The sequence below is a fragment of the Brassica napus genome, chromosome A9 (genome assembly GCF_020379485.1).
Source record: "Brassica napus cultivar Da-Ae chromosome A9, Da-Ae, whole genome shotgun sequence".
Taxonomy (NCBI): Eukaryota; Viridiplantae; Streptophyta; class Magnoliopsida; order Brassicales; family Brassicaceae; genus Brassica; species Brassica napus.
The window spans coordinates 33,946,840-33,974,032 of record NC_063442.1 but is presented as its reverse complement, the minus strand read 5'-3'; the positions used below and the strand labels follow the sequence as shown (position 1 = coordinate 33,974,032).

General features: G+C 36.9%; 7 protein-coding genes across 13 annotated transcripts; 5 read left to right on the top strand and 2 right to left on the bottom strand.

The window, feature by feature from the left end:
- Positions 1 to 188: 188 nt before the first annotated feature.
- LOC106382574 (WD repeat-containing protein 20) lies at positions 189 to 4,303 on the bottom strand. The gene is made up of 11 exons (XM_022688211.2): positions 3,983 to 4,303; positions 3,033 to 3,353; positions 2,833 to 2,941; positions 2,647 to 2,740; positions 2,050 to 2,137; positions 1,874 to 1,957; positions 1,683 to 1,779; positions 1,531 to 1,618; positions 1,339 to 1,444; positions 1,163 to 1,255; positions 189 to 1,085 (listed from the first exon to the last, which is right to left on the bottom strand). The coding sequence occupies exons 1-11, from the start codon at positions 4,163 to 4,165 to the stop codon at positions 669 to 671; spliced, it is 1,680 nt and encodes a 559-aa protein (XP_022543932.1). The 5' UTR covers positions 4,166 to 4,303; the 3' UTR covers positions 189 to 668.
- Positions 4,304 to 11,124: 6,821 nt separating this feature from the next.
- On the top strand, positions 11,125 to 12,161 carry LOC106434817 (DNA-binding protein S1FA1-like). Its single transcript, XM_013875671.3, has 2 exons — positions 11,125 to 11,277; positions 11,779 to 12,161. Exons 1-2 carry the CDS (start codon positions 11,251 to 11,253, stop codon positions 11,980 to 11,982), a joined length of 231 nt encoding a protein of 76 aa, XP_013731125.1. The 5' UTR covers positions 11,125 to 11,250; the 3' UTR covers positions 11,983 to 12,161.
- Positions 12,162 to 12,189: 28 nt separating this feature from the next.
- LOC106434814 (pentatricopeptide repeat-containing protein At3g53360, mitochondrial-like) lies at positions 12,190 to 15,103 on the bottom strand. Its single transcript, XM_013875668.3, has one exon. It carries the CDS (start codon positions 14,610 to 14,612, stop codon positions 12,312 to 12,314), a length of 2,301 nt encoding a protein of 766 aa, XP_013731122.1. The 5' UTR covers positions 14,613 to 15,103; the 3' UTR covers positions 12,190 to 12,311.
- Positions 15,104 to 15,719: 616 nt separating this feature from the next.
- LOC106434806 (interactor of constitutive active ROPs 5-like) lies at positions 15,720 to 18,475 on the top strand. Of its 7 annotated transcripts, XM_048741104.1 has the most exons (5): positions 15,752 to 16,010; positions 16,145 to 16,194; positions 16,901 to 16,998; positions 17,084 to 17,258; positions 17,349 to 18,475. In XM_048741104.1, exons 3-5 carry the CDS (start codon positions 16,979 to 16,981, stop codon positions 18,297 to 18,299), a joined length of 1,146 nt encoding a protein of 381 aa, XP_048597061.1. In that variant the 5' UTR covers positions 15,752 to 16,010; positions 16,145 to 16,194; positions 16,901 to 16,978; the 3' UTR covers positions 18,300 to 18,475. The 7 variants fall into 7 exon arrangements, with proteins under 7 accessions (XP_048597063.1, XP_048597061.1, XP_048597060.1 ...); XM_048741106.1 differs by lacking the exon at positions 16,145 to 16,194 and having other exon boundaries at positions 15,720 to 16,010; positions 17,355 to 18,475; XM_048741103.1 differs by lacking the exon at positions 16,145 to 16,194 and having other exon boundaries at positions 15,753 to 16,010.
- Positions 18,476 to 20,165: 1,690 nt separating this feature from the next.
- Positions 20,166 to 21,830, top strand: LOC125578437 (nuclear transcription factor Y subunit B-10-like). The gene is made up of 7 exons (XM_048741108.1): positions 20,166 to 20,345; positions 20,413 to 20,657; positions 20,764 to 20,893; positions 21,006 to 21,011; positions 21,098 to 21,163; positions 21,272 to 21,328; positions 21,535 to 21,830. The coding sequence occupies exons 2-7, from the start codon at positions 20,413 to 20,415 to the stop codon at positions 21,571 to 21,573; spliced, it is 543 nt and encodes a 180-aa protein (XP_048597065.1). The 5' UTR covers positions 20,166 to 20,345; the 3' UTR covers positions 21,574 to 21,830.
- A 237-nt stretch (positions 21,831 to 22,067) lies between these two features.
- BNAA09G33630D (nucleolar protein dao-5) lies at positions 22,068 to 25,126 on the top strand. Its single transcript, XM_013822614.3, has 8 exons — positions 22,068 to 22,350; positions 22,485 to 22,703; positions 22,785 to 23,051; positions 23,444 to 23,481; positions 23,566 to 23,634; positions 23,802 to 23,955; positions 24,041 to 24,615; positions 24,754 to 25,126. The coding sequence occupies exons 1-8, from the start codon at positions 22,224 to 22,226 to the stop codon at positions 24,928 to 24,930; spliced, it is 1,626 nt and encodes a 541-aa protein (XP_013678068.1). The 5' UTR covers positions 22,068 to 22,223; the 3' UTR covers positions 24,931 to 25,126.
- Positions 25,127 to 25,328: 202 nt separating this feature from the next.
- Positions 25,329 to 27,171, top strand: LOC106380034 (B3 domain-containing protein REM20). Its single transcript, XM_013819861.3, has 4 exons — positions 25,329 to 25,720; positions 25,929 to 26,325; positions 26,396 to 26,475; positions 26,554 to 27,171. Exons 1-4 carry the CDS (start codon positions 25,643 to 25,645, stop codon positions 26,794 to 26,796), a joined length of 798 nt encoding a protein of 265 aa, XP_013675315.1. The 5' UTR covers positions 25,329 to 25,642; the 3' UTR covers positions 26,797 to 27,171.
- The last annotated feature ends 22 nt before the right edge of the window (positions 27,172 to 27,193 follow it).

The window sequence follows — 27,193 nt, the reverse complement described above, 5'->3', positions numbered from 1 at the left end:
AAGGGGAAAAGACAAAGAAATGAATGTTCCAAAATCGGTAGGTGAGTGACTGACCCTTCCCTCGGTTTATCTCTTGTCGGTCGTGTCGCGGATCTCTTTTTTCTTTCCCACCAGTACCGTTTACTCGGACCGTGACACAATCTCGTGTTTAAGCTATGAGATGTTTAAATTAAACATATACACAAAAATAATAGAAACAACAAAAGGCCAAGTGACTTTTGGGATATTCACTCATAAAACAAAAATGCAGGTTATGACATTATTTCAGAGAAACCAAATAATTAAAATAGATAAAGAAGGCATCGATCCTTTAGTAGTGTCTGCAGAGACTGAATGAAAATAAAAGAGTGACATTCTTCAGGAGTACCAAGGTTCCCATTATTGGCTGATGAAGAAAGTCTTCCGGACATAAAACCCTGAAAACCAAAAACACCTTTTCTTCTTCTTCTTCTTCTTATAATTACATCAGAAAAATTAAAACATCTCTTTCGTCTCATCCATCTTCTTTTCTATGCCCACAACTTTGTCAGCCTCCAATATACAGTCAGATTTTGATCTTCTTATAAATTAAAAAAAAAACCCAGCAGAAACTTTTATTCACAGGGCTTTTCCTTTACCACTTTAGATGGAGAAAACATGACTAAACAATCAGACAGCATGATCTCTAATCACTGCTTCAAACTAGAACCGCCGATCTTGCTGCTCAGTGATCCTTTGTTGTCCTTGGGGAAGCTTGAGCTCAAGAGTGCAATCGCAGGATTTGCTTCTGAGCTGTTGGATTGGGATTCTGAGGCACTGGGCCTTGTCCAGATCTTTATATGGCCTTCTCGACAAGCTGTTACCACTGATTCTTGTGTGAACATCAGACCCGAGAGTGGCTCAGTGTGAACACGGTGAGCTATGACCGGCGAGAGCTTTGGAACATCACGCTTGCAAGGAGCGGGTTGAAGAGTTCCCATTGGTATGGCGTTGTCCCAGTGAGCAGATTGGCTTCCCGTGCTGTAAGTGGGAGATCCTCCTGGTGGTCGCCTGAGTGGAACCACGATCTCATCCATTTCGAGGTCCCAGAGAAGCAGCTGTGTGTCCTGGGGATTCAGCAAAGTGTGAGAGAGGCGAAAAGACTTAGAGATGAAGTCACTAAAGGAGCATGAAGCAACAATACCTGACCAACTGATCCGAACCGGTACATGACATGCTCTCCTGACCCATCCGTATTTGGTGACGACCAATAGGAATCAAACGCTACTCCACTTACCTGAGAGCAAGCATTCCAACACGAATCAACTGAAGAGAGTCTGAACTTAACAAAAAAATTAAAATCAAAATCAAAAACCTTACCCACGAGTTATGACCCTCACCCCACGCCACGACCTTACGATCCTCCATACTCCACACTTGAACCAAGTCATCTTCACCTCCTGTCAATATGTACTTCCCATCCATACTGTCAATATCATCACGTTTGTCAATGTTACAGTTTCATTCTGAGCAAAATGATGAAAATTTTCTAAAGGAATTGTTTCAAGTCACCTCCAAGAACAGCACAGCAGAGCACCATAATAACTTTTTCCACCACACACTAGCTTCTGGGTTGAGAAGTCAAAAACGCGAAGATAACCTGTAAAATGGTAAGAAAGCTTAAATGATTTAGTTAAGAAACACTTCTTTATCAAGTGTGTTACCATCTCTTCCAACAGTGGCCAAGTGTGACCCATCGTTTGAGAATGCAATGCTGTTGATTGAACCTTGACAGATATGCCATCTCGCAACAGGGTTACTCTGCATCAATTACTCACGGAAATCAACAATATTACATCCATACGCTTCTAGCACCTATGTAAGGATCTATTGAAATGGTTGCTAACTCAAGTACCTTGCTATATTTTGCCTTGTCAACCGTAAATTGTGTAGGATCTCTTATAGCAGGAAATGTTGAATCAGTGGCACCATCTTTGTTCTATAAGTTAAATTAATCAGGATCAAGAATTAGACACGATCATGCAAATTAAAGCAAAACGTAAGAAATAGTTTTCTGAAATCTGAGCTTGCCTTCTCATACACGTACAAATTGCCATCGGCATGAGCAACGACAAATGCTCCATCACCTCCAGGCACCCAAGCAATACTAGTACAACGGCTGTGACAAAGCAACAAAGTTTATTTTAATCCTAGAGCGGAAATTACTCCAAATTATAATTAAGTTTCAGAGGTCAAAGGACTTTTGGCCACATTCATGTTTCAACTCAACCAACCAAAACTGTTATCCTCAGAGACTACATCATGTTCTGTAGTTAATTGAGTAATCTACTGTCAAAAGATTCCTTGAGCATACACATCCATAACAAGTCAACGACAAAAAAAATGAACTATCTAAACTTGTTTCATTGTCGTTTTATGTTCCATCTTAACCAACTAAAATCGTTCTCCTCTGAGACTACATCCTGTCCGTAATAATCTGACTAATCTACTGTCACTGAGAATTGCCTAGAGCATAAATCCAGTAGATAAACTGCCCAAGCTTGCCTCATTGACAAAACACTAGCAGAAGTACAAACAAAAACACGCAAACAGATCCTTACAGAAAACAAACATGAACCAGATGAATAATGACACAATAAAGAGGTGACGACAGGTAAAGACTCTTGCCTGTTATTCACGGAGCCGTCTTTATTATAGTGCAGTGCTCCAACAAGCTTCTTAGAGACGTCCTGTAGTTGTTGTCTCAGCGATACAGTGTACACTGCAATAACACACACACACAGTAACTATCAATCCACGGTACAACGCATCTAGATGAGAGGTTAAAAAGACCGAGCTCAAAATCCTTCTCACCATCGCCAGAGTTCAGCCCAATAAGTAAGTCATGCCCATCCTTAGCATCAGGATCAAAAGCATGGCACATGGGGTTTGAATTACTGAAATGGATAGACTTTACTGGATCCTACATCAAAAAAAAGATGAAAAATTCTCAATACCAGAACACTACAGCCAAGTCTTGAAAAGAAACAGAACAACCAGAAGTAATTAATTACCTTTTCCTGTGAGTTCAAGTCACAAATAAAAACAGCATCACCCACATTGAATACCAAGTAAGTTCCTTTCCCATCAAAGTTCGTATTCGTCATCATAGAAGTGCTGGAGTTAGAAGCAGCAGCGAAGGAGCCACTAATCCTCGAACTAGCACTCACGTTTTTGCCCCCTCCATTACCTCCAACAAAGCTAAGCGCGCGGTTCCCATTCCCGGTTAGCAACCTCGCTGTCGCTGAACGGAATCCGCTACTCGCACTGTAACCCGAAGAAGTACCAGTTGGAGTCGAAGGAGCAGCTCTTTCCTTAAGCTGAGCTAGAGTTACCTAACAACGCAAAAAGTAAACTCTCCATTAGCTATATAATTCTAAAGGAAAGCAAAGCTAATGAAAACCCATTGACCAAAGCTAATCAACCTTTAAGCAAAGCTAATGAAACCCATTGATCAAAGTTACAACCTTTAAGCAAAGCTAATGAAACCCATTGATCAAAGTTACAACCTTTAGGCATTGCTAATCAAACCCATTGATCAAAGTTACAACCTTTAGGCATTGCTAATCAAACCCATTGATCAAAGTTACAACCTTTACGCATTGCTAATGAAACCCATTGATCAAAGTTACGACCTTTAAGCAAAGCTAATAAAACCCATTGATAAAGTTACAACCTTTAAGCATTGCTAATGAAACCCATTGATCAAAGTTACTGACCTTTAAGCATTGCTAATCAAACCCATTGATAAAGTTACAACCTTTAAGCAAAGCTAATGAAACCCACTGATCAAAGTTACAACCTTTAGGCATTGCTAATCAAACCCATTGATAAAGTTACAACCTTTAAGCATTGCAATTCAAAATTTCACTAAATCTCTAAAAAAAATTCCGATTGAACGAATCAGAAATCAAAAACCCAAAATCAGATTCGATCGAAGCAATCCGTAAACGAATAGACTAACCTGAGTAACGGTTTTGCCATGAGCGTAGTGAAGGAGACCAGAAGAATGAGTCTTCTCGTAGTGGAGCTTGTACTTGCCTTCGGGGGTCTTGAAATAAGTCTTAATCCCAGGTGCCTGAGGGTTCGCAGCCGGTGAAGACGATGAAGATGGCCCCGATATCGTTCCGTTAGAAGTGTTCATCATCTTTGCTTTTCCTTCTTCTCTTCTCTGATCAGAAAAAAGGTTCGACGACCCGATCCTCCTCTTCTTAGGGTTTCGTTTCTCTCTTTCCTTTTATCTCCAGGGACGTGTGCTACTTCTCACAAAACAGAATTTTATTATGACCACCAACTTTAATTTTTTTACTTTTATTCAGCTTGCCTTGTTTTTTTTCCAACCATTTGGATCAATCCACCAAACAACTAGTATAAATAATTTTTTTATATATTTATTTGGGCTAATCAATTTTACATCTTATTTGACTTGTGATATCTAATCTTTTTTTTTTTTTTTTTTTGTCATCAGCATTACAGCATCATGTTGACTTTGTGAACCAAACCGGGTGAGCTAAAACCATGTGAACGACAAAAGACGATTGCTTCCTAGCACTGCGTGCCAGACTATCCGCCTTTGAATTTTGCGTCCGTGGTACATAGATAATGTCTGCTCTTATGAAGCTCTCCTTCACGATCGTGATGTCTTCTAAATAATTTGCAAAAGCTGGCAATTCTTCTGGTTCCGAAACCATCTTCACCAATTGAGAACAATCCGTTGCAAACGTAACCTGAAATTGACGTAAATTCCTCATGCATTCCATTGCCCAGAGTAACGCTTCTATTTCCGCATGAAGAGGCGAAAGACTAGCCCTGACATTTCTCGCCCCCAACAAACCATCAAAACCTTCCAAAGTACTAAGCCAACCTTGTCCTGAGAAACTAACACCCTCTTTCCATGAGCCATCTGTAAAACACCATCTACCTGGTATCGACGGTAATATCGGATCTATTATTGATGTTATCATCCTCTGATCGATTGCTATTTGTGCTTCCGCCTACAATATCGATTCTGTTTCAGCCAGTTTAAGCGTATCCATAGGGTCCATATCCAAATTACTAAAAACTTTATTATTCCTAGCTTTCCAAATGTACCAAAGTATCCATGCAAACTGATGATCTTCCATCGACGGGGGAATTCTCCAGAATAGATGATCCATGTTTGTAAAGAGGGAATTTGTTGGAAAAATAGTTGGATTTGATGGTATCTTCGAAAGAGCCCAAACCTGAAGAGCTGGAGGACATTAAAAAAAAACATGATTTATCGATTCCTCCAGAGCTCCACATCTTACACAACATATATCCCCTTTAATCCCTCTTGCATGTAAATTCTTCCGCACTGCGATGCATCCTGTCATTAATTGCCATAGAAAATGTTTTAATTTCGGTGGACACCGTATTTTCCAGCAGTGAGCCTTTAAAACATCCACTGTAGGACCAATCAGTAACGGTGGTCTATCTCTATCTGGATAGATACGTTCTACCTGATATCCTGATTTAACCGAAAATTTTCCATTTTTTGTAAAGTGCCATCCATCTCTATCTACCCGTTGAGTCCTGTCCAGTGGTATACTTTCTATAAGTTTTGCATCCTGAGGATCCACCAACGCACGAATTACCTCTAAATTCCAAGTACGCGATGTAGAATCAATGAGGGATTCTACTGTAAGGTCCGGATATAAATTGTGTTGATTTTTATTAGCTGGTCTCGGGCGAGTAGTTGGGAGCCAAGGATCATTCTATACAGATATAGAAGACCCTGATCCCACCCTTTTGATTAGTCATTTGCTAACCAGAGATCTAGCAGAAACAATACTCCGCCAGCCATATGACGGAGAATATGAACGAATCGGTTCCAAAGGCGAAGCATTCCTATAATACCGACCTTTGAAAACTCGAGAGAATAAAGTATTTGGCTTTTCTATCAGGCGCCATAACTGTTTACCAAGCATTGCCGTATTAAAATCTGTGATGTCTTTAAACCCCAAACCTCCTTCTTCTTTGTCTGCACACACCTTATCCCATGATTTCCAATGCATGCCTCTTGTGCTTCCCCCTGGACTCCACCAGAATTGTGAGACCGCACTCGTCAGTTTCTTTACAGTTGCTTTCGGCAAACGATAGCAGGACATCGTATGATTTGGTAATGCAGTGATCACTGATTTAATTATCACTTCTTTTCCTCCTTTTGTGAAGAACCTAAAAGTCCACCCATTGACTCTATTATTTAAACGATCTTGGACGAAACTAAAAACTTGAATCTTTGAGCCCCCCATATTTTCCGGTAAACCCAAGTATGATCCCATGCCTCCAAGGTTCTGGATGCCCAAAATATCTCTTAAATCTTGTTTGACAGAATCTTCAATCCTATGTCCAAATTGAATTGAAGACTTCTCAAAATTTATTAATTGTCCTGAAACTGCCTCATATTCCTTCAAAATCCTAAGGATAGTTTGATACTCATCCCTTTGAGCTTTACAAAAGAATAGACTATCATCCGCAAATAGCAAATGTGATATCGACGGGCAAGCTCTCGCTACCTTCATCCCCGTTAATTAATGCCCTCTCTCTGCCTTTTTTATATTTGCAATTAAGGCCTCTGTGCATAGAATAAATAAATAAGGCGATAAAGGATCTCCTTGACGTAAGCCTCTATGGGAAACAATAAGACCACGTGTTTGACCATTTATGAGAACCCGATATTGAACCGATGATATACATTCCATCATTAATTTAATACTTGTGATATCTAATCTACTAAATTAGAATCATACCTTTATCTAATAATACAAAGTTATTAATTTATATTTAAAATGGACTTAATAAAATTGACATGTATCATATATCCTAACAATAATAATAATAACAATTTAATTACTCTAACCAATCAAACATCACAATAGAAACAAATCTGAAACATGATGAGACATTGTTTAATGGTTGCGCTTCGAGCTAATTTGAAACATGATGGATGATACATTGTTCTATGCCTATATCTAGCTTGTAAGATACAAAAAGATTAATGTCTTTGACAACATTTTGACATGTTGTGTTTAGTTGTGACTCGTGTAAGTTATCTACACAAATAAAGTCAGAACGTCTTTTTCTCCATTCTATAGAAATGAGAAATTCAGTATTATCAGTTTTGTCCCTTACTTACTTTGTTGACAATCTTACTTAAAAAGAACCAAAAAGAAAAAAAAAAGAATCTAGAGTTCAATCTTTAAACTCAATAATCTTTGAAGAAGATACTCTCACTTGGCAGCAACACAGCATTACCTCTGACGGTTTTCTCCGTGGAAGTTCTGGTAATTGGCGAATTATGAAGATGTGAAGCCTTAGATGCGAGTAGAGAACCTTCTTAGATGTGATTTCGGGTTGACCCGTTACTAGATTTTTCGGAAGGTGAATATCTTTATTTTTTACCAACATGATTAATGGATCACAAAGTTTCAATATATATTAATGTGATCTATACAGATAGTGGACGCTGCGGTGTGTAGCTCTGGAACTTCCGGAGGGAAACAAAAGAGCAGCTCTTCTTGAGAAGAAGGGAAGAGGGGAATAGAGTGACTAACCTTGAATCAATATCGATATTTTTCTAATGGTTACTCAAGTTATTTTAATTGCAATTTGCGATTGTGAAACATAGTTATATATACATGTATTATTGCATACAGTTTATTGGTTTTGGATTTAGATATGAGATATCTAACTGATGAGTGATGATGGTTCGATAAATGTTTTGAGTTAAACCGGTTAAAACCGATCTTTGATTTGATTTGATATCAAATTTTTAATAAATAAAAGTGAAAAGAGTGTTAAACCGGTTTGCTAGTGACAATAAACATGTAGGAACCAAGTAACATAAAAATTCATTCGTCTCTCTCGTCTACTTCCTTTCTTTCGTTGCTAACTTGCTTTCTTTTCAAACTGAGATTCTAGTAGACCCTACAAACAGAATCTAACAATAAGTTTTCGCTCAAACAACATATCTTCATCTTCTTGGAGGTGATATCTTAAATTTTCTCGATCTTCTCTGAGATTTTTCAGAAGCTTTCGCGTAGAGGGAGGTGACTTAGAGCAATGGCGTTCTCGAGTATCCTCCAGAAGAAGATAATTTTTCGTGGTGCGAGCTGCTTCCTCTCATATCAAAATCTAGGTACGAAATGGTGTGAAAAAACAGATTGATTCTCATGTTCGTTCGTTTAGGGAGTAGTTTGAAGCGAAATGTACTCTATCGTAGTAGTATTTTCTCGTCTGGTTTCGCTGGTAGTTTCTATGGAAATCCACTTCCAAGATCGTTGGGATATAGGTTAAATCGTAGAGCAAGATCGCTGGTGTTTTTTTGGGAGATAACAATGGATATGACCGAAACGAAGATAATGATGATAAAGAACGGAAAGCTCGTAGATGTAGAGATTCAATGATTAAAGAGGTCTTTGATCGCTCAGTGTTGTTTGGTGTTGAAGCGGCACATGCTAAATTGTATCACATATGCTAAATTGGTCCAAACAACTTGCAGAATCTCTTTCTGGTAGCAACACCCAGGGAAGAAAGGTCTTGGTTGATAAAACACCTGAACAGTCTGAACTTGATGTGGCCTACATGGAAGCTCTGGTAACTGGTGAATTATGAAGATGTGAAGCCTTACGTCCAACACGTCGGCGAGTGGAGAAGATGTGATTTTGGGTGGACACTTTATTAGATTCTTTGGAAGGTGAATATATATTAGTGTGATATGTAAATATTGTGGATTTTGTGGTGTGTAGCTCTGAATCTTCCGGAGGGAAACAAAAGAGCAACTCTTATCGAGAAGGAGAAAAAAGGGAGAGTAGAGAGTAATCTTGAATCGATATCCATATTTTTCTAATTGTTACTCAAGTTATTTAATTGCGATTATGAAATATAATGTCTTGTAATAAACTTACAACACCATCTTAACTAAATACACTAACACTCATACACACAATCTCCATAACACAAGTTAGCAACTTTGAAAACACGCCAATTGCAACATAATCATGCAGAAAATAATTCACAAACAAACATAAACACAACCCACTAAACTTACAAACAAGTTTTTAAAATGGTAACAACATTTATTTCAATCCCAAAATAGCCGAACGAACATAAGATGCTCTCGAGACACATTATTTTGGTCAAAATGTTTCCATTCTCAGATACAAGAAGTTGTACTCAGTTTGTGCATTTAAAATAATACATTTGTGGCTTTTTTACCGCCTATTTATTTCATATTTTTGCCATTTTTCTTTATTAATAAACTCATTAGTATGATTAAATCCCCTAGACTATATTTGCGAAGTGATTTTGCCATATGTCCTCTCTACAATTATTTTTACAGAAAAAATAATGACATGGCTAACAAGATTGATGACATGGCTTATAGTTAATATGACATGGACAATCACATTTATTACTGACATATAGTTTTGGTAAACTTTATAAAATATGGCAAGAACTAATACATTACATTTAATGTTAATTTATATTTTTGGTAAACTTCTTAAAATATGGTAATAATTCATAAATCATCACTAAAATAAATATATTGAAATATGCATTAGAAATTTCGAAATAAATTATTTAATTGTATTTTTATAATTATACAATTTTTATTACTAATACTTTCAAAAATTTCTACATCTTTTTTAAAAAATTAATAAATTGTTGATCGTAATTTCATTAGTTTCTTTTAGATATCCACAAATTTTATAAATATTGTTTAGTTATAATTTTTAATCTCATATACTATATTTGCGAAGTAATTTTGCCACATGTCCTCTGTATAATCATTTTTACAAAAAAAATGATGACATGACTAACAAGACTGATGACATGGTTTATAATTAATATGACATAGACAATCACATTTATTACTGACATATATTTTTGGTAAACGTTATAAAATATGACAATAATTAATACATTACATTTAATGTTGATTTATATTTTTGGTAAACTTTTTAAAATATGGTAATAATTCATAAATAATCCCTAAAATAAATATATTGAAATATGCATTATAAATTTCGAAATACATTATTTAATTGTATTTTTATAATTATAAAATTTTTATTACTAATATTTTCAAAATTTTCTACATCTTTTTTAAAGAATTAATAAATTGTTAATCATAATTTCATTAGTTTTTCTTAGATATCTACAAATTTTATTAATATTGTTTAGTTATAATTTTTAATAACTATACAATTTTTATATGATTTTTAGTAATTTTATACAAGTTGATTTAATACATTTAACCAAAATAAATAGATAAAAATTTATCTAAGATTAGAATTTTAAATATATTACATATATATTATTAAATGTAATTTAAAATAAATAAAATTATTATTTTTTCTTAATTTTGTGCTTAAAATCAACTTTATATTAAACATTAGTCAAAAATAATAAAATATATTATATTAATAAATTTCATTTTAAATATAATTTAACTTTTAAAAAATTTATTACTGCACATGGTGCAGGAAAACACCTAGTACATGATATATAAGAAAACATTACCATAAAATATCACAAAGAAGAAACAAAGAAAGGCGAAAAAAACAATAATAATTGATAATAATACTAATTACTAATATTCTCCAAAAAAAACTATAATAACTTTGACAAGAGTTCCTCTAAATAAATACTTCATTCTCCATTATTTTATAAACCCTCACAAAAGATACAATGGTATTAGAAAACTCGATCACATTTTCTTTTGATTGAATTTGATTGATTATGTATTTTATAGTGTTATAAAACTTAAAACAATATAAAATCTTACACATCAAACATCCTACCAAATTTCGGTGAAATTTTTATGCACTTTGTAAACTAGACAATTCAAACATAAGTTTTATTCTGAGTTCTATTATTGGTAAAGCGAAACCGAATTAAAACCAGATTAAACAATTATAGTTTACTTAGGGGTCTAACTTTGCATTACAAAAGTTACGGTTTGAAACGGAAAATTCATGAAATGCAAGGGGTCCAACCGTCCAAGTAATAGTTTTCCAATGACAGGAAGTGGCTACGTAGTGGTGGACAAAACACGTGTAGTAACATATCTGCGTGTGTTTGTGTCTTAATAATCTCTTCCCTTAATTGTTTGAAAACAGATCTCCGTTTCTTAAAAAATCATTCTCCTTCTCATCATACCATTCTTACGTTGCTGGTGCTGATCTTAACAGATCTCGGATCGCAATCATGGACGGCGAAGATTTTGCCAGAAAGGTATCGTCCATCGTCCATCGTCCCTATACTTGCTGCTTCTGTATGATTCAACGGTTATTTTTCTGTGATGCCGTCAATTATATTTCTTAGGGATGTTTGGGAACCTATACTATTTTGTTAATGATCTAAGAAACCAATGTGATATGCATAATTTAATTTTAGGAAAAAAAGAAATTGCGATCTCATTCAGGTGTGAGGTTGCATGCATGCGTATCAATTTTCAAGTCTAGCTTCCCCTGAACTATGCAAAAAGATGAATCTATCTTAGGTCTTGTATGCACTGTTATGTCGTCTTCTCATTTTGAAACATTATGTCACTATTGATAGTGTGATGGTTTACAAACGATCGCATTTCCTGTTGCATGCACGTTTTGCTTGGTATATTCGAGGCCCTGGTGTGTTTTGTTCAATTTCTTGTGAACAGCACTTGATTTCCTCTGTCCTAGATCTTTGTTTCTATGCTTGATATGATATGCACTCGTTTGGTTTGGCAATTCGTAGGCGGCTGCTGAAGCCAAAGGAATGAATCCGGGACTAATCGTGCTGCTTGTTATCGGAGTTCCACTTGTTGGGTTCCTTGTCGCCAACTACGTGATGTACGTGTATGCTCAGAAGAACCTACCTCCAAGGAAGAAGAAGCCCGTTTCTAAGAAGAAGCTCAAGCGGGAGAAGCTGAAGCAAGGAGTCTCCGTGCCTGGAGAATAAAAACCTACCTTAGCTTCATCACTCTTTGTGTCTTGTCCAGAACTGGATAAAGTCTTTTTTTTTGTTTGCTTTAATAACATTTTTCTTCCTTTAATTGTGTCATGAGATATGTATGATGGAGACACATAAGAAGTTGTCTTCTCCTAAGTTTTGAATATGGTTACAAAGAGAGTTGTTCTGGGAAGCTTAAAGGGACATGCATCGAGCTTCAGCTTCAGCTAAGATACATAATAATCACATGTAACTCCACATTTCTTCATATTGTTACATATGACTCCACAAAGCGCCTCTAATGTTACAAGAATTAAAGAAAGTTTTGTGTATCCACTCTAATGTATAAACTGGAGACTTCTTTTGTGTTGCGGCCTACTCTCATTAACCATCTCCAACCAGACGTTATGCAAGACTGTATATATATCATCCCTCTCCGGATGAAGAACGTCCTCAGCAAAGAATACATGCCTTTCATCCTTAACTTCAATCCAGCTCTGTCCGGGAACCTTTTTAACATCATGCTTTCTCATCGAGCTCCTCAAAAACGCAGCATCTTCCCAGTTTCCAGAAGAAGCGTGTATCCCACAGAGCAATACATGAGCTGTAGAGTTGCAAGGATCGATCTTCAGAATGTTTTCAGCAGCTTTTCGTGCGAGATCAACGTTTCCTTGTGTTTTACAAGCAGAGAGCAGAGTCTTCCACACCACTACATCAGGCTCCAACTTCATTTCGTTAATGAATGTCTCAGCTTCATCTAAATGCCCAGCACGTGCTAGCAAGTCGACTATGCAAGAGCAATGCTCTTTCGTCGGTGTAATCACGTGTTCACTTTGCATGATTGAATATAGCTTCAAGCCTTCTTCCACTAACCCAACATGACTACAAGCAGTAAGAACACCGACGAACGTTACATAGTTTGGCTCTGTTCCTGAACTTTTCATTTCCTTGAACAATGTGAGAGCTTCTTCTCCAAATCCAGATTGTGCATATCCAACTATCAGACTGCTCCACGAGACTACATCTTTGTTATCCATTGAATCAAATATACTCCTCGCTTGCTCCAACGACCCACACTTGGCGTACATATCAATGAGTCCGTTCGTTATAAACTGTTCAAGAACCAATCCAGTTTTTAGATTATAGCAATGGACTTGACTTCCTAGTTTTAGAGATGAAATCTCCACACAAGCACGCAGCAGATTACCCATGGTTATGTGATCTGTCTCACATTGAGAGACGAGCATCATCTTAAACAATCTCAACACCTCTGCTGGCTGTTCATGCCGCAAACACGCCGTCAGAATAGCGTTCCAAGAAACAGAGTCTGCTTTGTTTCTAAACTCTTCAAACATCTTAAAACAACAGTACAAATCCGAGCAGCAGCCGTACATGGTAAGCAGAGAGTTGCAAACCGAAAGATCCGTATCCAAACCATACTTGACGACTAAAGAGTGAATCTGCACGCCTCGACGCAGTCCCATTTCGTTCGTCTGACCACAGAGCAAAGAACGCAAGGAGGTAGCGTCAGGAGCAAAACCAGAGCTCCTCATCTGAGAGAAAAACGATACAGCTTCATCACCGTAGCCGTTATTCGCTAGTCCAGCTATGATCACGTTCCACGATGCTGTGTCAGGCCTTCCTATCTGATTAAAAACTCTCCTCGCAGATCTCAGAAAGCCGCATCTAGCGTACATGTCACAGAGAGAGCAGCCTGCAAAGGGGTCTTCGGAGAAGCCAGACTTGATGCACAAACCATGTATTTGGCTTCCGTAATCTGGTCGAAGGAGACTGCTGCAAGCTTTCAAAGAGCTACCGAATATATATTCGTTTGGCTGGAAAGTTCCACCATAAGACAACATATCTTTTAAGTGCCCCAGTGCCTCAAACTCATATCCAAGTTGCGAGAACCCTGCGATGATTGAGCCCCAGGAGATAACATCCTTCACTGGGACACCACAGAACACTCTCCTTGCATCTGAGATTTGACCAAAGCTAACATACATAGCAATCAGAGCATTTTGAGCGAAAAGACTAGAACTAGGTTCCACCTTGATGACTTGACCATGCAGTTGCTTCCCTAACGCAGCATCACCAGCACTGGCGCAGGCTTTGATGATGCTTCCAAATGAGAACTGGTCAGGAACCAAACCTGCCTGAAGCATTTCCATGTATAATTTGATTGCTTCCCCTTCCTGACCGTTCTGAGAGTAGCCAGTGATCACAGATGTGTAAGACACCAAGTTCCTCTGAGGCATAAAATCAAAAACTTCTCTAGCTTCCCTCAGCGAGCCGCATTTACCATACATGCTGAGAATGTGATTGTTGAGAACGGTATCGTGCTTGCAGTAGGATTTCGAAATTTGATCGTGTATCTTTCTGCCTTGTGATAGAGATCTTGAAGAAGAGCAAGCGCAAATTAGAGAAGTATAGGTTTGTAACCTTATCTTGAAGGTTGAGTTCTTTTGCGCAGAGTCGAACGCTTCCATTGCTTCCTTGTAAAACTTTTGTTTGCAGAGGGAGTTGATGTGATCATTCATCGACTCTTCGGTCTTGATGGTTGATACCACACTTGATGTTGACGGTATCTGACTGTTTCTGAAGGCGGCTCTAGCTCCTGATCTTAACATTTTCTCCATTTCGATCAAGCTCTTTTGATCCTAGCAAACACCTCTTTGCGGATGGTTCAGCATGAAAGGGATGTCGTTCAGAGAAGCATCCAACAAACTAAGCAAAGGATTCACTATCTTAGCAAATGCACAAGAAGCCATTTGCGAACTCTTGTGTAGCCGAACAAGAAGTTTTACTGGTGGCATTAGAAGAGGTACCTATGCCGACGAGTAAATATTGCAGGCATTTTATCGAGCAGGTGGTGTGCAATGTCAAAAACACGAAAGAGACGGTAGTAAAGCTTTGATCTTTCAATTAACATGAGCAAAGCGTTACCAATTTGCAGTAGAAACTAGAGAAACACAGATGCTAAAACCATGTAATCTTCCCCCAAGTTCGAAACACAAAGACAAAGCACATAATCTACGAAGATGTTAGATTATGTTTCTTTTCAACCGTAATGATAGTGGTTCAAATTCTGGTGACGGTTTAATCTTTGGTTCAATTAGTTAAACCAGTGGTGAAACATGAAAGAGAGAAGGGGTGGGCCTTAAGTTTACTTTCTGGCCCATCAAAGAAGATGGCGTAACCCGTGATTTATCCAAGTAACATTTGATCACGTGTTCCGATCGATGGATAATTGGATATGATCAAAACTGTAACATGTGACTAAACTAAAGAAACAATAATTCGGATGTAAGATAATTCATACGGCAAGATCTGGACCACCTGGGCCATATAATGATAACATGATCAAAAAGGCTGTTAAAAATTAAATTTATTGAAATGTAGATTTTATAATACACAAAAAAAAAATGCTAGGATTGTCTTTGTTTTGTGACTTGTGTTGCGTGACCGTTCGTTCGTTTGTTCTGAAGTGAGCAATATGAGGCCGAACAATGGCACGTGACTCGGGCCCGTCAACAAGCGCGTAGCTAAAAAAACGCCTCTTCCACGTTCTTTTACTTTTCGTTTCATTCTCTCAATTATTTCCTAAATAACCCCCTAATATTTAGTGATGGCATTATCATTCCCCCCATGAGAATTTAATCATTCCAAAAAACAAATCGAGTTTTCAGTAGAACCACAACGAATCCAAGGTCAAATGTATGCCACTAATGTGAAAAGGTTTACAGAAATAAATATTTCAAAGTATTGAAAATGAAGGAAGAGATGTGGAAACAACACAATCATTACTTTAGGCGTTATTTTTGATAATACTTTATTTTTTCAACAAAGTTGAAAACAAATTTTGCACACTGAGAAAAAAAGAGAGGCTTCGTGAGTCAGTGAGAAAAAAAAGCAAATCCGACGAGTCTAAAGATCAGTTCTAAACTTCATTCTGCAATTCTTCAGTTTCGTTTGTCTTTTCTTTTTTCTTTATTAATTCGATTTATTCAACTAAAGGAAGCTAAATCGACGGACAGGTAAAAAGAATATTTCTTCACGACTCTGTCAAAAGAATATTTCTCTTCTTTATTTTTTTTTCATTCACCTGGTTTGTTACCAATTCTAAACTGATATTTTCCTTGATTTGTGAAAAAAACTTATCATTCTTGAGGTTTTGGATGTGATCACAGTTAGAACGCAACATTCATTTTGCGTTTCTAGGTAACTTTACATGTTTGTTTTGCTCATTTGCTGTAGAATTGTATGAGTTTAAGGTTTATATATGCTTATCTCTACTCCAATTCAGTCGTAATGATAATTATTTTCCTGCAAAAAAGTAAAAGTGTTTTTGTTGTGTGTTTTATTCTTCTTTTTGCAGAATATGTTACAAGATTCTAGTTTTAGGAAATATGTAAATGATTAATTTTCTGGGTATTGTTACTTGTGGATCTGTGTTTCTTTTTTGGGAAGATCCACCTAATAAAACAAAATCTCACATTGACTAAATGCCAAGATATTGTCTCTTCTCCCACATAATTCCATTTTTCCTTTTGAAAGTAAAAACAAAAAAAACCAGAAAAATTGGTGACTTGACAACCAAAAAAGATTATGGGTAAGATATGGAGCTTTCTTTGCTTGTAATAGGGTTTATCTTTGTGCTTTGATACATCACATTGACGGCTACATCTCTTCTAAATAGACTTCAGAATGTTTATCTTTCTGTCTCTTCACCTTTCGTTTGGTGGCAATAGTAGTCTCTTTGAAGCTAACTAATAATGTATATTCAAACTCTTTTTATTTGTTTTTGTACACTTGCTTAAGCTTTCTATTTCCTTTGAGTCTGATGTATAAATCCTTATGATAATCTTTTCTACTTCCAGTTTCCTCTTTTGCTTCTTTTTCACACATTCACTTTGTCTTCATGTAGTTTTGTCAGATTAGAAGCAATCATTACACAGTTGATTACACACAGCACAAAGAGGGTTTTAAACTCTTGATACCAAAAATGCAAACTCCAAAATTAAGGTAATGATCCCATCTTGTTCTTGAAATTCTTTTTTTTTTTTTAATTATTTTCAGTGTTCTTGATGTGCTTGTGATTGTGTGATAGGCCTGGTTCTTTGGAGCTGCCACATAAGAAATCCTCTTTACCAGCTCCCAAACTTGCTAGGAGAGTTAAGCCAAGCGGGTTAGAATCTGATCCAAAAACCAAGACATCACCAAAAACTCAAACCCCCAAAGTAGCTACTGCTGATCGCCGCTCTCCAAGAATCCCTCTTAATGAGGTACTCTTGACGTTACATTGATATTAAAGATTCTTGACTTGGTCTAAGCAATTTACTTTGGATTCTTGATTTGTATTTGTATATTTCAAGATTCAGAAGAAGAGGACAGGGAGGGTACCAGAGCTTGAATCACAGGTATCTCAGCTTCAAGAAGAGCTCAAGAAGGCAAAGGAAGAGCTAAACAGATCAGAAGCATTAAGGAGAGAAGCTAAACAAGAAGCTGAAGAAGCCAAGCAGCAGCTAAGGGAGATCAACACCTCAGAAGATTCAAGAATCGAGGAGCTGCGTAAACTCTCACAGGAGCGAGACAAGACATGGCAATCTGAGGTTGATGCTATGAAGAGACAACACGGATTGGACTCAGCTGCTCTGTCTTCCGCCATCACCGAGGTTCAGAAGCTGAAGTCCAAGCTCTTTGAGACTGAGTCCGAGCTAGAGAACTCTAGGTTTGAGGTAAGGTCTTTAGAGAAACTTGTTAGAGACTCATCATCATCATCAGGTGAAGTGGAAACTCTGAAAGAAGGAATGGAACTTGCGAGGCAAGAGATAAGCCAGTTGAAATCTGCCGTTGAAGTAGCGGAGAGGAGGTACCAAGATGAGTATATACAGAGCACGCTGCAGATAAGAAGCGCTTACGAGCAAGCAGAGGCGGTTAAGACAAAGTATTCACAGAGAGAGGCAGAGTTAGCTGAGGAGCTGAAGAGAACTAAAGCTGAAGTTGAGGTTTTGCGCAAAGGATATGAAGCTGCTGAAGATTTCAAGAAGCTTGAGTCAGATTTAGTGGAAGTGAGAGGGGGTTTGATGGATAAGGAGATGGAGTTGCAGAGGCTGAGAAGTGAAATGGAGAAGAGAGTTGAGAGCGCAAACACTGAAGCCATGGAAGCTGAGCTAAGGAGAGTGAAGGTTCAGTGTGAGCAGTGGAGGAAAGCGGCTGAGACGGCAGCTTCTATACTGAACAATGAAGAAGAGAGGATTGATTCTACTGAGAATGGTAAAATGTTGAAGAAGTTTGGTGTGTTACTCAAGAAAAACCACAAGTAATAATTTGATTCTTTTTGGATTCTATTTTAAGATATTGAAAAATTGGCATTGCTGTTGCCTGTAAATTTGTAAAATTCCATTTGATTTCTATAAGTTTATTTTCTCTTCTTCTTGTAAGTGTTGCCACATTTGGTGTTGAAAACTGTATTTGTTAAGTGATATTTTGCATTCAAGAATCAAGAACTCAGGTTATGTTTGGTTGAAGTTTACTCACTAAATAAACTACATTACTTTCTGTGGACCTAACAGAATTACATTGTCTATTTTATTGGCAGTTTTTAAGCTCTAGATATTAGTATCATAGTAAATAAAATAAGGGTAAATCGCATAAAAACTCTGAAAATGTCACCCACTCACCCTTTAAACCCTCAAGTTTTTTTTCTAGCACTTTTAACCTTCAAAGTGACATTTGTATCATAAAAAACCTTCAACCTAAAAAATGACCTGTCGAACAGGTAAAAACGATGAGGTGTCAGTTTATTTCAAAAAAAAATAACTATTTAATTGATAAAATAAATAAAAATTCAGAAAAATTAAAGAAAAAAATAAAAAAAAACTAAATAAATATTCAGTAAATTAAATAAAAATTCAGAAAACTAAATAAAATTTATAAAATTAAATTAAAGTTCATAAATGTTTAAAAAAAAAATTAAATTAAAAATTCCAAAAATTCACAAAAATTAGAAAATTCAAAAAATATTTTTTTAAAAATAAAAAAAATCTAAAATAATTACAAGATTTTTTTTTAAATGACATATCATCGTTGACAATAAAAGTTTCAAACATATCGCTCCTGACGATGATGGTGTCTCACATAACCATTAACAATGACGGCGTGGTAGATGGTAGATATGTCAATAACGACATACCTAGAAAATATTTTGAATTTTTGTGATTTAAAAAAAAAGATAATCTTGTGTTTTAAAAAAAAGTATCTTTAAAAAAAATAATCTTGAAATTTTTTTAAAAGAAAAAGATATTTAGAATTTTTTTTTTGTGAATTTTATGAATTTTTAATATATTTTTTTTTTAATTTTATGTATTTTAATATAATTTTTTACTTATTTTAGTTTTTAATTAATTTTTTGAATTTTTATTTAATTTACTGAAATTTTGTTTAGTTTTCTGAATTTTATTTAATTTTTTAATTTTCATTTATTTTACTGATTAAAAAATTATTTTTTGGGAAAAAACTAACAGCTCATCGTTTTTACCTATACAATAGATCAATTTTTTTTTTTTGATAAACAAATAAGTTAAGTTGAAGTTTTTTTATGATATGAATGTCAATTTGAAGGTTAAAAGTGTTAGCCAAAAAAATTGAAAGTTTAAAGTGTGAGGTGATCCTTTTGGTGTTTTATGCGATTTTTCCAATAAAATAATATATTTGAACTTTACTGTAAAATGATAAAACTAAGCAAATTATTACTTAAATAGTTCTAAACATTATGCTTGTAGAGAGACCCATCTAATAACTTCTCAAATTTCTAGTATGAATATTTAATTAAAATTGTTGAGTAATGTTTTAGGTATGCGGCGAACCAAAAATTTTGGTCTCCAGATTATGTTAAGCACATTTTTAAATTTAATTCAATCAGTTCGATTTAACAATTTGTTAGCTCATTTCTTTTTTTTTTAAACCAAATCAATTTATACCAATATTTTGAACCGTAAATAATCAAATTATTCGAATTTGACTGAATTTAATCGAAATTAAAGAAAATCTAAATTATTGAACTAACCGACCCGACTAAACCGAACTAACCAACCCGCATGCTTATTATTTTTGATATACATATTTCCAAAAATTATTAAATTCCCTTTATTTTATAAAGAACAAAAAAGAGTATATACTGTCTGTAATATATAATAAAAATAGGATAAATGGACGGTGATAAAAAAGTCTAAATCCCTAATCTCGCAATCGCAGAGCTTCTCGCCTCTCGTCTTCTCCAGCGTCCGATCAATCTTCTCTTTCTCCTCCGATCATCCTCACTCTCTCCCGCCTTTTTCAAATCATCATCTCTTTCTCGCGCTCGCTCTCAGGTTCGTTCTTCGACTCTCTCTCATCAATTCCCCAATGAATGTCGTTTTAACGCTCTTCTGTTGTTAGATGGCGGACTCGCAGGCTAAGTCGTCGGGGATGAGTCCCGGAGTAGGAGGCGGTGGAAGCCACGAGAGCGGCGGAGATCAGAGCCCGAGGTCGATGAATGTTCGTGAGCAGGATAGGTTTCTCCCGATCGCTAACATAAGCCGAATCATGAAGAGGGGTTTGCCTGCTAACGGCAAGATTGCTAAAGACGCTAAAGAGACTATGCAGGAGTGCGTCTCTGAGTTCATCAGCTTCGTCACCAGCGAGTAATCTCTTTGAATTGGGATTTAGGGTTTTGAGTCAATATCTGAATATTCTGTTTCTTATTCCTTAAAGTTGGTTCCTTTAATTGTTTGATGGGTGTTTGTGCAGAGCGAGTGATAAGTGCCAGAGAGAGAAGAGGAAGACTATCAATGGAGATGATTTGCTTTGGGCTATGACCACTTTAGGATTTGAAGAGTACGTTGAGCCTCTCAAGTTTTACCTGACGAGATACAGAGAGGTATGTTCCACTTCAGCTTATTCAGTTTCCTAGTTTTGTTGAACCAAAGATATTACTCACTAACTCTCTGTTTTTCTTCTCTTTCTATGCTATATGGATTGGAATCTTGCAGATGGAGGTCAGTGGTTCTCATTTTTCACTTACCGCTCTTCTTTTATGTTGTATGATTGTGTCTCATTAGGATTGTTTCTGCCATTTTGATAGGGTGACAACAAGGGATCAGGAAAAGGCGGGGAATCAAGTGCTAAGAGAGATGGTCAACCAGGCCAAGTAATCTCTCCAATTGACATTGTTTTTTCTTTCTTCTTTCTTTTGCATTGTGCTTATGTTTCGCGTGGGCTAATTTAAAATTTTCCCCATATTTACCTTTCTGAACAGTTTCTGCAGCAGGGCCAGCAAGGCTCTTTCTCACAAGGTCCTTATGGAAACGCTCAAGTAAGTGCTTTCTCTTAGCAAAGGTTAATTTTTACTTCTATGTAGTTCTCGCATAGAGGAGAAATAAGAGTACACACAAGAATTATAACAGTTCAATGGTATAAAATTTGTTCGGACTTTTAGTATCCAGAGCTTAAACGACCGTAAATATTATGAAATAACCAAAAGAAAAACTGATTAAACTGTTTTTTTTTGGGTGACTGTAGGGTTCGCATATGATGGTTCAGATGCCGAACGCAGAGTAGTAGTAGAACGATATTCATCACAATCTCCGGAGATTCATCTATCTATTCATGTTCTTGTTTCTGAGAATCTGAGCGATCCACTGTTCATATATTTGAACTGTGGTATCTCTTGTATATGAGAATTGTGTTTTAGTTTGAGAAGAGATTGTGGTTTGCTCAAAATATGAGAATTGAGAAGCAACTTTTGTTTCAACATTTGATTGTTTTAGTTTCTTAACTTTAACTTTTGGTCTTAAGAAGAAAAGCCTATTGATTCATCCGCAATTGCGTGACTTTGTTTCATAAAAACGATTAGTTTTATTTGTTCTACACTTGCTTGACTTCAGTAATGAAGGATAGTACTGATACGGTTTAGCTGGAATTGGTTGAGGTTTATAAATCTGGTTCAAGAATTAGAGCGAACCGAGAAGTCGTATTGATTAAAGTACCTAAACCGGATCAAACCGAACCAAATAGAATTCTAAACCATAAGGATTAGGGAACCAACCAAGTACCAACCGCGCTCACTAACTCAAAAACCCTCGATCTCTGGATAGGTGGGAAGAAAAGGAATCTAACATTCATTCAAATCTCTTCTTCTTCCTCTTCTCTCTCAAATCACTGGGGATCTGGTGCATTTCGATTTGTCTTCTTTAACTCTCTCTCTGCTCATGGAAGACAACGAGAACAAGAAAAGCGAGGGGGAGGTCGAGGGCCTTGGTCTGATTGATGTCGCTGCTGAGGACGATAGCCTCCTCTTCTCCTCCTTTCCCAACCCCACCAGCTACGAGTTTTCCGGTAAATTAGCGATTGATTTTGGGTTTTAGATGGGTTCTGGGTTTAGTTAATCTTTTCGCTTGATTGTGGTTTGGTAAAGTTTTAGTCTTTTGCTTACAGTGTGGTTAACCCTCTTATTTAATGCTAACATTCAGAGGCAGATGAGGATGAAAAGTGTTTGAACAATGAAAAGGATCAAACTTTCTTGAGGGAGACAGATCATTGTAATGAAGAGATACTGGTATCTTCAGTAGAAGAGAAGGAAGACGTGCTTCAACCTCGTGAGTCGCCTGAGCCTCAGAAGGTCACCAAGAGTGGGAAGTATAACTTGCGCAAAAGTCTTGCCTGGGACAATGCCTTCTTCACTAGCGAAGGTTTATTGAGTTTCGAAGCAGCTACCTTTTTTGTTTACACTTTTAAGTGAAATTTGCTAATTGGTGTATTGTCGAAATCAGGTGTTTTGGAACCTGAAGAAATATCCAGTATGATGGAAAGCAATCATAAGAGTGAGAGGAAGGGTTTGCCGACTATTCAGGAGGATGTTAACAGATCTACGGAATCCATTTCTACTTTTCAAAGCGACTGCACTGTGGAAAACAGTCAGGAGTTTGTTTTGTTTGAAGATGTCAGAGCGTCTATTCAAAGGTCTGCTAAAGCTTCTGATGCTCCTACACCTGGAATAGATAATGAACTGGTAGCAATAGAAGTAGCAACCAGCCCAAGTAAGTCTTTTTTTAGTGTTAAAGGAACTAGCATTGCCTGTTTAAGGGGATATACGCCTTTACCAAACATTAGCTTGCATCTTTGAGTATAATCAGTTTCTATGGTTTAGCTCGAGCTTTATTTTTTTTTAGTGGCTTTCTACATAGCACTAGGTCTACCTTTTAGTTTGTGGTTCTCCACCATTAGAGCCTTTACAACTATGAAACAGTTCTCTACGTCTTTCTCTTTATGGCTTCTTGGAGAGCTACGTTTCCTATCTACTTTGTGAAGAGTTTATAGATACTGTGTTCTAGTTTGTGTCATTGGAAGTTACTGTTTCAAGGTGTATACATTTATGTTAAGTTTTGTGTCCAAGTTAACCATCTTTTGCATACCATGTTTGAAATTCCAGCTTCAAGTACAGTGGAGGTCCTTGCCTCTCAGGAGAAGGTAAATCTGCTAACAACTGCGCCTACTAACTTTTCTTGACCTTCCTCCTCTCCTAAGCCTTTCTTTGATTTATTTACTTCTTAGATGAAACCAAAAGCCAGTCCTAAAAAGCTGAGTATTAGAGCAAACGGATCAGGGAAGGCAACAAAACAGGTATATCATCTTCATTCACTTCCTCAGTTGCATATTAACTACAGTCTACAGGATTTATAATAATGGTTCCTTCTGTTGGTTAATGAACTCGAACTGTGACAACTGTCTCTGTTAGATTTATCAGTTAGGAGCTTGTCCATAACTTGTCCTGTTGTACAATTATACAGCCTGTTTCTGCGACAAGAGGTCTCAGTACATCCGTTGCCAAGCCTACACCTAACAGACTCGGCAAAGCCAGGCTCTTGTCAACTACATCAACGAGCAGGGCATCCCTAGATGTTAACAAAACTAAACTCGAAAAAGATTCCAAATTACCTGCGGGTTAGTCTCAGAACTCTTGTTATCTTAAATGTTGTATTACTTGTGTCTGTTTCGACCATATTTGATGACTTTGAAGTATATGCAGGTAAAGAGCCTTCGGTTCCTAGAATACCCATTTCACGAAGACCCACATTCCCAAAACCTGCTGTGGTTAAGTCAACTTTGCGTGCTTCAGCTGCCTCAAAGAATGAACTGACATCTTCCTGCTCTTCGCTAGAGAGCTGTGCCAGTGCTGCTTCATCCAGCACTTCTCACAAATCTGCTCTAAATCCGATAAAGAAGAAGAATGATTCAAGTTCCAGAATAGCAAATAGATCTACATCTAGAGGTATTATGGGCCAGCCAAGAATCCCACCGCAGCCAACCAAGAAGACGACCAAGTCCAACCTTTCGTCTGCTGGTTCTATCAGTGACTGTTCATCAGAGTCATCACGAGCTTCTGCAACTAGCCAAACGGCTAAAAATATCCAGAAAACTGTCTCTGGTGCAAATGATACTGTGAGGTCTCTCAAGAACTCTAAGGATGCATCTGTTGTTCAAGCTGGTGCTAAGGAAGGCACGAAACGAGTTTCAGCTATCAATGGTGGTTTGGTCCCTCCAGGTTCCATGAAACAGTCAGGTCTCCGTGTGCCAACACCAAAAATCGGTTTCTTTGATGGAGTAAGTTCCCAAAACCAAATTTGCAACTTTTGTTGCTCCTAGTGATTGGTACCAGCTCTTTAAGTATTGTCTGATCTATTTCTATCTGGAATCTGAGTATGTAGTTGATGTCTCTCTCTATCTCTCCTTGGTAAACAGGGAAGACAGGGATCATCTTCATCTGCTGGTAAGAAGGTTGGAAAGTCACCGGTACAAGAGTCTTCAAATTCAAAAACTAAGGCAGCAGGTTCAAGGCATGTTGTCTCTGCCTCGTCTCCAAAACTGCAGAACAAATTGTATTCCAAAATCAATGCAGAGGATCAGCTTGAGGGGTGATGGAATCAAGATGATGATGCCTTAATCAATAGTTCTTTTATATAATGGAGTTGTGTTCTCTTCTTTTCTTTTAATAGAACTTACCCCCCTGAATGTTAGATTCTTATGTAATGTAACCCATCCCTTAAGTAAAAGAAAACAGTAATGTTATCAATTGTGCGCAAGAGAAACTTAAATCAAACTAGTTTATAAGATATTGTTAGTTGTTACTACAATATTACACAGTACCTGGTCTTAACTCAGTATCTCATATTTAATCAAGAAGAGAAAATCAGAAAATCTTGGTTTCTTTTTGCTAAAGGACAGATGAATTAAAAGTTGAACTCTCCGAATAAACTCATCCTCAGGCATATAGATGTCCGTGTCAATGTGATAACGTGTATTGGTGCACAGAGTTATCAGACGAGACTTGATAATATTCATCATGTATTAGTACAGTTCAAAAGGAAAGTAGCATTGCACCAGTCTCAAAATAGATTACTTACAGTATGTTCTTACACAGAAGCAAAAGTAAATTAATGAACTTACAGTATGTTCTTACACAGAAGCATATACAACTCTGTTTTTTGTTTTCAAAGCTTTTGACTCATTTGGTTTATAATAAGTTCTCTCCTTCATAGTCTCTCACATCTCTCTCTCTCTCTCCAAGTACTACACTCACCTTCCATACTCTAGCTCTCTCTCTCTCTCTCTCTCTCTTCCAACGTCCTCCATGGCTGAAAATGAAGATGATGTTGTCCTTCCTCGTTTCTTCAAGGTTTTCCTCTCAGAAACAGCCTCTGAATCAATGGTACACATCTTCTTCTAGTATTAACTAGATAGTTATGGCTTAAGGGAAAGACTCTTTAGTGGGTTTTGTCTTCATCATGTTTCTTGCATCAAGCAGTAAGATAAGGAACAAGTGAAAGTGATAGAAAGATTCTTGATTTGTTCCTTTGTTCAAATCTTGATTTTTAGTTACCAAACAAGTTTCTGATGTTCATACTTTGATTTATCAGGCCATCCCAATGTCCTTTAATGAGCATCTTGAAGATCCACTTCCACAGAAAGCTAAGCTCCAAGGCACTGGAGGTGGAGTTTGGACTGTGACCTTCACCACAATACGTGACTGTGCTTATTTCACATCTGGATGGTCCAAATTTGCAGAGGACCATGAACTCAAGGACGGTGAGTTCTTGACCTTTGTCTATGACGGTCACCACACCTTTGAAGTGAGTGTCTTCGGTCATGGTCGTTGTAAAGAGACAAGAGCTGTGGTGGAGACAGTGGACCTTTCTGATTCTGGTGAAGAAGAAGAAGAAGAAGATTCTTCAGTGGAAGATGATGGTGAAGTTGAAAAAGTGAGCCAGAGTATCTATCCTGTTGACAGCAACCAGACAGTATCAGATGATGCAGGTGAGAATGTTAATTCTTAATAATTACTAATCAACACACAAACCAATGCTAAAGCACGTCTTTGACTCAGTTGTTGCATGGCTTTCGAGTATGGAGGTCACTGGAAATCCATGCTTTACCACCAACCTCAAGCAGAGGACATATGAGCTGGTAGAGAAATGAGTTTATATTCGGTTACTGTCTTAACTTTATGGCTTACTCATGTTCTGTTGGTCTTGTTCTGTGCAGTTGATTCCGGCAAATGTGGTTAGAGAACATGCGCTTACGTTTGGAGACAACATCAAGTACATTGATGCAGAAGGGGTCATGAAAGGGGTAAGAGGGAAGTGGGCTGAGGATAGGGTTTGCTTCAAAGGATGGGACAGTATCTGTAGGAGGAACAGGCTTAAAGAGCGAGATACAGTCAACTGCGAGATGCTTCATATCAGGAAGAAAGTTCACTCAGTCAAAATCACAGTCACATGTGGTTGAGTCTCTTATCATCAGCTCATCACCATCATTATCAAGATACAACGGGAGACATGCTTAAAAAAAAAAGCCACAGAGGCATTCCATAGTAAGCATTCAAAATACAACAAAAACATCAATAAGTTCATAACAGTCCTGAAACAAACAAACATGACTGTTATGAACTTATTGATGTTTCTGTTGTATTTTGAATGCTTATTATGTAGTGCCTCTGTGGCTTTCTTTTAACTATGTTTCCTGTTGTATCTTGCATGCTTATTATGTAATGCATCTGTGAATTTTTAAGTATGTTTTTTATAGTATTTTGAATGCTTATTATGTAATGCATCTGTGGATTTTAAAGTATGTTCCATATAGTATTTTGAATGCTTAGTATGTAATGCATTTATGGATTTTTAGA

Bases quoted from the DNA above. Each gene is read 5' to 3' on its own strand.
- LOC125578437 (XM_048741108.1), top strand. From the start codon at position 20,413: ATGGCGGACTCGCAGGCTAAGTCGTCGGGGATGAGTCCCGGAGTAGGA. The intron at 20,658-20,763 runs GTAATCTCTTTG...GTGTTTGTGCAG, and splicing joins ATCAGCTTCGTCACCAGCGA to AGCGAGTGATAAGTGCCAGA. The intron at 21,164-21,271 runs GTAATCTCTCCA...CTTTCTGAACAG, and splicing joins GAGATGGTCAACCAGGCCAA to TTTCTGCAGCAGGGCCAGCA.
- LOC106434817 (XM_013875671.3), top strand. From the start codon at position 11,251: ATGGACGGCGAAGATTTTGCCAGAAAG. The intron at 11,278-11,778 runs GTATCGTCCATC...GGCAATTCGTAG, and splicing joins GCGAAGATTTTGCCAGAAAG to GCGGCTGCTGAAGCCAAAGG.
- LOC106380034 (XM_013819861.3), top strand. From the start codon at position 25,643: ATGGCTGAAAATGAAGATGATGTTGTCCTTCCTCGTTTCTTCAAGGTT. The intron at 26,326-26,395 runs GTGAGAATGTTA...TCTTTGACTCAG, and splicing joins GACAGTATCAGATGATGCAG to TTGTTGCATGGCTTTCGAGT. The intron at 26,476-26,553 runs GTAGAGAAATGA...TGTTCTGTGCAG, and splicing joins AGCAGAGGACATATGAGCTG to TTGATTCCGGCAAATGTGGT.
- LOC106434814 (XM_013875668.3), bottom strand. From the start codon at position 14,612: ATGGAGAAAATGTTAAGATCAGGAGCTAGAGCCGCCTTCAGAAACAGT.
- LOC106382574 (XM_022688211.2), bottom strand. From the start codon at position 4,165: ATGATGAACACTTCTAACGGAACGATATCGGGGCCATCTTCATCGTCT. The intron at 1,958-2,049 runs GCAAGCTCAGAT...TTTAACTTATAG, and splicing joins ATTTGTACGTGTATGAGAAG to AACAAAGATGGTGCCACTGA. The intron at 1,086-1,162 runs GTATTGTTGCTT...CTGAATCCCCAG, and splicing joins GGTTCGGATCAGTTGGTCAG to GACACACAGCTGCTTCTCTG.
- BNAA09G33630D (XM_013822614.3), top strand. From the start codon at position 22,224: ATGGAAGACAACGAGAACAAGAAAAGCGAGGGGGAGGTCGAGGGCCTT. The intron at 22,704-22,784 runs GTTTATTGAGTT...TGTCGAAATCAG, and splicing joins TGCCTTCTTCACTAGCGAAG to GTGTTTTGGAACCTGAAGAA. The intron at 23,052-23,443 runs GTAAGTCTTTTT...TTGAAATTCCAG, and splicing joins AGAAGTAGCAACCAGCCCAA to CTTCAAGTACAGTGGAGGTC.
- LOC106434806 (XM_048741104.1), top strand. From the start codon at position 16,979: ATGCAAACTCCAAAATTAAG. The intron at 16,999-17,083 runs GTAATGATCCCA...ATTGTGTGATAG, and splicing joins ATGCAAACTCCAAAATTAAG to GCCTGGTTCTTTGGAGCTGC. The intron at 17,259-17,348 runs GTACTCTTGACG...GTATATTTCAAG, and splicing joins CAAGAATCCCTCTTAATGAG to ATTCAGAAGAAGAGGACAGG.